This window comes from Glycine soja, chromosome 7 (genome assembly GCF_004193775.1).
Source record: "Glycine soja cultivar W05 chromosome 7, ASM419377v2, whole genome shotgun sequence".
Classification (NCBI taxonomy): domain Eukaryota; kingdom Viridiplantae; phylum Streptophyta; class Magnoliopsida; order Fabales; family Fabaceae; genus Glycine; species Glycine soja.
The window spans coordinates 14902837-14911231 of record NC_041008.1 but is presented as its reverse complement, the minus strand read 5'-3'; the positions used below and the strand labels follow the sequence as shown (position 1 = coordinate 14911231).

Genomic DNA, 8395 nt, shown 5'->3' with positions numbered 1-8395 from the left:
TTCTCGAGCTTAGGAAGATGATCCTAGAGGAAGGCCATATGAGTAGCTTGAGTATTTACCCTGGTGCCACCAAGATGTATTAGGACCTTAAGAAGATGTTTTGGTGGCCTGGTATGAAGAAAAAGGTAGATAAGTTTGTGTATTCTTGTATAGTGTGTCAAAAAGCTAAGATAGAACATCAAAAGTCTCCAAGTTTTTTGCAACCTTTAAGTGTTTTCGTGTGGAGGTGGGATAGTATACCCATGGATTTCGTGATGAGTTTTCCTAAAACCCCTAGAGGGTTAGATTCAATTTAGGTTATAGCAAGCAGGTTAACCAAGTCTGCTCACTTTATCCCAATAAACATGAGGTACCCCCTAGAGAGGTTTACCACCCTATATATCAATCAAATTGTTAGGTTGTATAGTGTGCCCTCTAGCATAGTCTCTTATAGAAACATTAGGTTTATCTCTAGATTTTGGGAATGCTTTTATAAAGCCTTGGGAATTAAGCTTAGGTTGAGTTCAGCTTATCATCCTCAAACTGATAAACAAATCAAGAGAGTCATCAAATCCTTAGAGGATTTTCTTAGATCTTGTGTGTTAGAGCAAGGGGGTAGTTGGGATAGTTTCTTGCCTTTGATAGAGTTTACCTATAACAATAGCTTTCATTCCAACATTGAGATGACACCCTTTGAAGCATTATATAGGAAGAGATGTAGGACATCCTTGTGTTGGCTAGAAGCTTATGAGAGTCTTGTCTTAGGCTTGAAGTAATGTGACAGACTACTAAAAAAGGTCAAGTTAATCAAAGAAAGGATGAGAGTAGCTTAGAGTAGGAAGAAAAGTTATCATAATAAGAGGAGAAAAAATCTTAAGTTTCAGGAAGGTGATCATATATTTTTTAAAGGCATTCCTTGGACTAAGGTTGGTCGGGTGTTGAAGTCACGAAAACTTACTCCTTGTTCATTGGTCCTTACCAAATCCTAGAGAGACTCAGCGAGGTTGCCTATAGAACTGTCTTGCCACAATCTCTTTCAAATCTCCATAGTGTCTTTCATGTTTCCCAACTCAAAATATATCTATGATCATTCACATGTGATTGAATCGGATAATATTCAAGTAAAGGAAAAAATAACCTTTGAGGTTTTCCCGTTGAGGATTGAGGATCAAAGGGAAAGCAACTAAGAGGAAAGAAAATTCCTATGATCAAAGTCATTTGGGGAGGAGCCACTGAGAATAGTGCTACATAGGAGTTGGAAAATTATGAGGAAGTTTTATTCAGACTTGTCCCCTTCAGGTAAATTTTGAGGATGAAATTTCTTAAAACAGGAAAGAGTAATAACACTTTAATATTTGTTTTCTTATATTAAATAAATATATGATATATTGTAAAAATGGTTTTGATAAATAAATGAATATTATTTTAAGTTATTATCGTGGAAAAAATATAAAATAGGTTTATGCTAAAAATAAATAAATAAAAGAGTTTTATTAGCATGTGTTATATGAGTTATGTTTTGGATTTTGTCTCATGACACATAAGTTTTTCTCTAACCCTTGGTTAATACGTTCAATCATCACCAATAGAGAAAAATATATGTTTTTGATTTATCCGTAAGCCAAATGACTAGTTAAAACAACTTAAATTGAATTTGAAATATGGTCTAGGGATAAATCAAAAACATATATAACAAATTGGAGTTTAGAGCCAACCATGCTACCCCAACCATAGTCATATCAATGAATCAGATAATCTCACTTCTCAAGAAAAAAACATATAGAAGAGGTAATCATTTCGATCCTAACTCACAACTCCGACGGGATTTCGTGCGACGATCCTCGCATTGGCTCTCGGTGGCACCAAAGTCCAAAGAAAGAAAAGAGGTTACGGGTTCAAGCTTTTTGGAAAAAAAATTGTTTTGTTCTCTATTGGTGATGACTGAACGCATTAACCAAGGGTTAGAGCAAAAACTTATGGAAAATGAGACAAAGCTCAAAACTTAACTCAAAACACAAGCCAATAAAACTTTTTTTTAACATAAACCCATTTTATTTTTTCCCACAATAATAACTTACAATAATATTTATTTATTTATTTATTTATTAAAAACATTTTTGCAATACATCATATATTTATTTAATATAGAAAAACAAATACTGAGGTGTTACACAACATCTCCTGGTATGTTATGATGGACAAAAAGTTTACAAACTTAAATAAGCAAGATATCACTCAAGACTCCAGCAAAGCAAACCAAAATACATTCGAGAACTGTAGCCGGCAGACTTGATTATGATACTTAAGAGAACTCCTACTCCCCCAAGAAAAAAGTGTGGAACCAAACTTGGAGCTTTTGTCAAAAACATTCATTTCAGAAGCTTCAGCACCAGAAGGAATGATGGATAAAATATTTCATGTACTGAAAAAAAAGGGGGAACTGGGGAAGTGGTTTTCACAAAGTACTATTTTTACCTAAATACCATTCTTATTAAAAATAAAACCTTGCCTTTGGAATGAAAGAGAATTGCTTGTGACCTTTCTTTCAAGGATATATAACACCTAGCAATTTTCAGACATAGAAAATCCTGCAAGAAAGAAGTTCAATATCAGATTATCCTGATAACATAGTGAAGATGATGAAAGGCATACACTGAAAATATATTTCTAAACTGGATAAATAGTATCATGAAACAAAAAAGAGCCAAAGTAAAATAAAATAAAATTGCAAACAGTAAACATTTACATTTGATAATTGATTCAGATAAGCAATACATTTCCTCTAACATTTCCTTCAAGCCCTTAGACAGAAAATGACAGACAGCAAAAGCATGATATTCACGAATTCCAAAGAAGAAAATAATGAGAAGCAAAACAAATTTATTAAAATAGATCTCAATAGTTGTGTTAACATAACATTGACCGTCAACTCTTTTTATGTGAGGAGTGAGTGACTAAATGATCCTTGTACATTTCCCTAACAAAAAGCCTATAAAACATTCATAATATCATAAATACTTCAAATCATTATCTCTTGAGCCACAGAGCACACAAGCTTTCAGCTTGTAAGAAGCATAGAACAAAACAAACAAAGCACATTCGATCAATCTATGCCATAACTTTGACAACTAACACTTAGAACCCCCTAAAATGTGCTTGATATAGACAACTCCCAGAAGTCTGCAACCTGTTAAATCTAACAGTTCTTTCCTGATGAGAACCCACAAACAAATAAATCGAGTTTTGCGCCAAATCAAAGCAGTCAGAAAGTCTCCTAAGAAGCCAGTTTTGCACATGACCCACTTGCCACTAGTGACTTCTTAACCTAGAAACCAGTGTCATTGCAACTCTTGGATTATCCACTGTCATGAAACTCCAGTGGCATCCAAACAACTAACACAATCAAATAAAATTATCTAACGGATAAGAAGAGAGTAGCATATTGAAGCTCAGGCAGAGGTTGCCGAAATTACATTTTTCTTCCTTTTCAGAAAAATAAATAAATGGTTAAGTTTCAACTGTCAAGGTATAGTACTACTCATTTACTCTTTTTGCAGGGGCAGGGGAGTTAATGCTCCATCTGATCACTCTTAGCACAAGGTATTCTATTTTCCACTCATGCAATTTAGAACAGATTCAACAGCTTGGAGAGAATCTAAATGAGAAATGAAACAATAAATCTGAAAATGTCACAGAAATGCAAAATCAAGGAAATTTTCAACATAAACCCTTAACTGATCAAGTGCACCAACATCATTAATTCAAGTTGTGAATATCGCATAACATCATTTCTATTGTTTTAGAGAGAACATCTGAACTTAATTTTTAGTTATACATAGTGTTAATTAAGCTAGAGAGGAGAAGTGAATGGAAATTGCCACAAACCAACAATACCAAAAGCTTAAGCTGCTAGGTAAAGACACATGAATGGTTTTTTTTATACATATTTCTAACCAACCCTCAAGTGGCCTAAATAGTGGCTGTGTCGTGTTGTATTTGTGTCAGATACACATCCATGTTGGATACTGCACAAAAACTTTAAATACTTTTAATTGCACTTTTATAATTTTTATACTTTTATTTTTAAAACTTTTATACCAATAGTGATTAGACGTCAGCACAATAATCAGATAATTTTTGCATTTTTTTGTGTTTATAATAACTTGTGCTCATTTTTAAAACATGAATTCTCTTTTGTAATTTAACTTTTTATTTTAAAGTTAACTTTAGATTAAGTTTATAATACAGCTGTGTTGTCCAATAGTTTTAAAATTTGTTGTATTCCATGCCCATGTTGTATCATACCCACATTTTGTATTTGTGCCTAATAGATGGGGGCAATAAGAATACAGCTCATCAGATTATAAGAAGAAAAAAAAGTCAACTACTCAAGCAAATTACTGGTATAAAATTAAACAGATAATTGCTATAAATTGGAAGGAGTTACCGTACATTTTCTTTTTCAATATTTCCTTCCAACATCAAATAATAATTCAATGCAGGATTATAATGTTCAAGACCCACTAATGAGTCTGCAGCCTCAGTAACCAAGTCAACATGCTTGCTTGCTTTCTCTGGTTTCAAATCATTAAAGAGAACCTGGTAATCAAATGAAAATGTTAGGTAATACATACAAATTAATGAACATAAAGTCAGAAGAAAGATTCATACACTGCCATTGCAGGTCCTAGACACATCTGCTTGCACTCCAACATAGTATTCAATCAAGCTAATAAGAAACACAGAAAATGTTACCAAAAATAATGATATACTATGCTTCGGAAAAGAGGTGGGGGAAGAGAGTTGTACAAGAGTACAAAGACCAAGAGCCTGAACTTTTTTTTTTTTTAAGAAAATAAGGTATTTTGTTAGAAAGGAAAAAAGATGATATAAAAGAGGACCACAAGTCTAATTTTTTTAGGTTTAGATATGTTTTTAGTCCTTTAAATTTAGGTAATTATATTTTTTAGTCCTTCAGAAAATAAATATTTTCATTAGTTCATCAAATTTTCAAAAAGTTATTTTTAGTCCCTCTTTATTCATTGTGTTTATAGTTTCACACTTTGTAGGTTTTTAACTATCAAAACTTATTTTTTCATTTATTTTTTTTAAATATGATTTTAAACCACCAAAATATTTTACTTGTATGATTTGATGATCGTTTTTTATATATTTTAATGATTTTAAAGAAGAAAAATAAAAACATGAATGTAAAATTGTGATTTTTTACCTGTTTTGGTGGTTTTAAACTATTACAAATTATTTTAAATAAATTAAATTAAGAAAGAAAAAAAAAACATTTCTGACTATAAAATCGTCACAAATTATGATATCATTAAAAAAAATAAGAGACTAAAAGTAACTTTCTAAAAAATTTGAAGAACAAAGGATTAAAACAAATAATTATAAAAATTTAAAGGTTTAAAAACATATTTAAATTATTTTTTTATTAAGGAGAAAAAAAGAGAGACAAACAAAAAATTTCTTTAACATTGGAAATCAGCAAAAAGTCACTTAAAAACCTCATTCAAAACCCAAAATTCAAAAGGGATATATTACACGGATGGAGATATTATGATGGATAGGTAACAATGTCTGTTACCCATAAATTGATGAGGACGCAAGAAAGAACATACAAAATGAAAGAGGCAAAATGAAAGATAACTAAGAAAGTCTCAACTCAATACTCATAATCATTGAATGCCAATAAACATATCTGAGGTTCAAGCAAAATTAAAAGTGGCCATTGTTAAGGCAAACACAGTTAATTCAATTATCAGTATGCATGCAACACACCTGAGCCATCTCCATGTTTCCAAGATGAGCATGGCAAATTCCGGCCTTAATTTTCAAATTCAAAGGCAATTCTTTCCTCGCATTTACTGCTTGAGCCTGCTCAATATGCTGCAGAGCTCTATCATGTGCCTTAGTTTCCATCAATATGGTACCCAGCAGATCAACTACACTTGCATTTGCTCCATCAGGTTGACTCTTCATATAGTCTTCAAGAATACGAACAGAGTATTCAACTTGACCACATTTTTTGTAGAACTAATAGAAAGCAGAATAAATTCAATTCAATATTGAAAGTCAACCACAAAATATTTAATTAAATCAGAATAAAATATTATCAGTTCCTCAAACCTTCTACTTTTGCATATAAATCATTTTGGTAAAATAAAATATTTGAATTTTACTCTCTCAAACATCATATTTTAAATGCACCCCTTTACCATGCCAAAGATGTTTGCTCCCCTGGATAAGAGTGACAAATGACAATATATAGATACAGGCCATATGACATACAAGCAGATGCAGATAAATGCATTACAAAGCATCACAAGGCAAACCATTATCTTCATAAGAAAATAATCATTAACAAAAAAATTATAGCAAAGGATTGAATTCATAGAAAATTAAATGCATGTTCATGTGTCTCAAAGCAAAACACCAACTTTAGCTGCTGCTTTCAGTGCAGCTCTTTGATAATGTCCAAGTTCAGCAAAAAGCCTTGCAAGATGACCTCTAAAAGTAACATCTTTGGGATCTGCTTTTATTGCTTTCATAAGACAATAACCGGCTTGATCAACATAACCTTGTTCTCTGCATTTGAAAAAGATTCTCAACTCGGTAACTAAACTATTTCTTACAGCACTGTTTAAAATTAATGCATGCATAAACTTAGTAAAATTAGAAACAGTAACAAACTCCAAGGACAATGAGGAAGAAAAATAAAGTGGAGAGGTATTTTGGAATAGAATATGAAGTTAATTGTGAACCATATTCTCCATTAATACACTGCTTCATACATGGGTCATTTTTTTCAAGGATACATTACTTGATGCAATTTGATGCTCTTTCACAATTAGAGTAGGAGTACAAATTCATGCAGCCAAATTATTCCAGAATAATATCTTCACAAAAACAAACTAACAATTAACATTTGCCGAGTCAAAAAAAAAAAAAACTTCACAAAAAGTAACAGTGGCAACAAAACTGAAAAGCCATCTCACGTGGACCAGGTAAAAATCATTTTCCAAAGAGACTAATCTTTTGGATTCAAATGAGCAGCGATCAAGTAAAAAGCCATAGCTCTTTCATAATCCTGGAGTGAAGTATAGACAAGTCCAAGGATGCGATACGACTCATGCAATTTTGGTGCCAGCCTAATAACTTCATGCAACACAGCTTTAGCCTGCAAAAAGCCAACAGAGCAAAGCAATCCATAACTAATATGAAAAGCCTAAAACAGTGGCAAAATGTATAATACATATCAAGCTTAAACAGAAGCAAAAAAACATTCAGAATCAGAAAAATTAAACCTGCTCTTATGCCGTCTAGCATAGTTGAGATAATTAGAAAGGGGTAATGTTAGAAAGCGTTTCAATAAACAGGAATGCAACTTCCACCTAATGAGTTTCTGCTAGTGGCAAGTGGCAACGATATCATGAGTGAGGGTGAATACTTCATCAATTTGATGAAGTTAGATTTCTTAACAATTATCAGAAAATAGGAAGATTTTGAGCAAAAAAACAGGGTTGATTAGAAAAAAGCATCCAAAAAGGTATGTCAAACAAACACATGCATTTAATACCCCAGGTTGCATCAGATGATCATATCCTCAAGACACAAAGAGCCTAAACAAAGAAACATTATCATTTATCCTATCTCCTAAGGTACTTAATACCAGAAAACAATCCTCATAAAAGAAATGAATATAGTAAAATGACTTATTTAACCATCATTTTTTCCTCAACGTAGAGAACTGTGACAGTAACTACTAGCAAATTCCAGTGCCAGAAGCTAAGGATTGTCACGTGACAGAATAATGTACCTGGTCATAACGGCCACATGCATAGTGAAGCGTGGCATCACCCAGCATCCGTGTTAACTTAGGGTCAAGTTTATTCTTTGATCCAGAATATTTCAAAGGTGTCATGTAAGTTACATTAAAATTTAAAGCAGAAGATAGTTACATAACTTGCAACTCAATGCTTATTTTTTTACACTTTCATCTACAGCCACTCTACATCGTGGCTAATTATATGTATTAATGTATAAGAAAATAAAAGACCAAAAGCATGCAAGGAAAGAGGTGCAGAATTAAACTAGTGAAAACCTATCATGTAAAAGTAAAACAAAAAATTCATGGAAAAAAAAGGAATAAGGGGGAAAAATCAGAATGCAACAAAGCTGCCCTGCATATAAAAAATGGAAACTCCTTACAAACAGCTCTGAGCAAAAAATGTAATAAGCATGAATAAAAAATCTTCAATTTTCTTCCAAAACCATAACGCCAAATGTATTTCCTCTGATGTCCATTCCATTGCTGAAGACCAAAACTTGTAATCTACTCTCTTTTTAAAAGCATTAAAGAAATGTTATAAACTTCTTTCAGGGTAGTCTTTGCTTATGA

General features: G+C 32.3%; 1 protein-coding gene across 1 annotated transcript; it reads right to left on the bottom strand.

Annotated features, from left to right (window-relative positions):
* Window positions 1–2551: 2551 nt before the first annotated feature.
* LOC114420403 (general transcription factor 3C polypeptide 3-like) lies at window positions 2552–7918 on the bottom strand. The gene is made up of 6 exons (XM_028386310.1): window positions 7814–7918; window positions 7026–7174; window positions 6435–6633; window positions 5776–6030; window positions 4427–4578; window positions 2552–2567 (listed from the first exon to the last, which is right to left on the bottom strand). Exons 1-6 carry the CDS (start codon window positions 7916–7918, stop codon window positions 2552–2554), a joined length of 876 nt encoding a protein of 291 aa, XP_028242111.1.
* Between the last annotated feature and the right edge of the window lie 477 nt (window positions 7919–8395).

Bases quoted from the DNA above. Each gene is read 5' to 3' on its own strand.
- LOC114420403 (XM_028386310.1), bottom strand. From the start codon at position 7,918: ATGACACCTTTGAAATATTCTGGATCAAAGAATAAACTTGACCCTAAG. The intron at 7,175-7,813 runs GTACATTATTCT...GGCTTTTTGCAG, and splicing joins CATGTGGCCGTTATGACCAG to GCTAAAGCTGTGTTGCATGA. The intron at 6,634-7,025 runs GTCTCTTTGGAA...AATTTTAAACAG, and splicing joins CATTTGAATCCAAAAGATTA to TGCTGTAAGAAATAGTTTAG.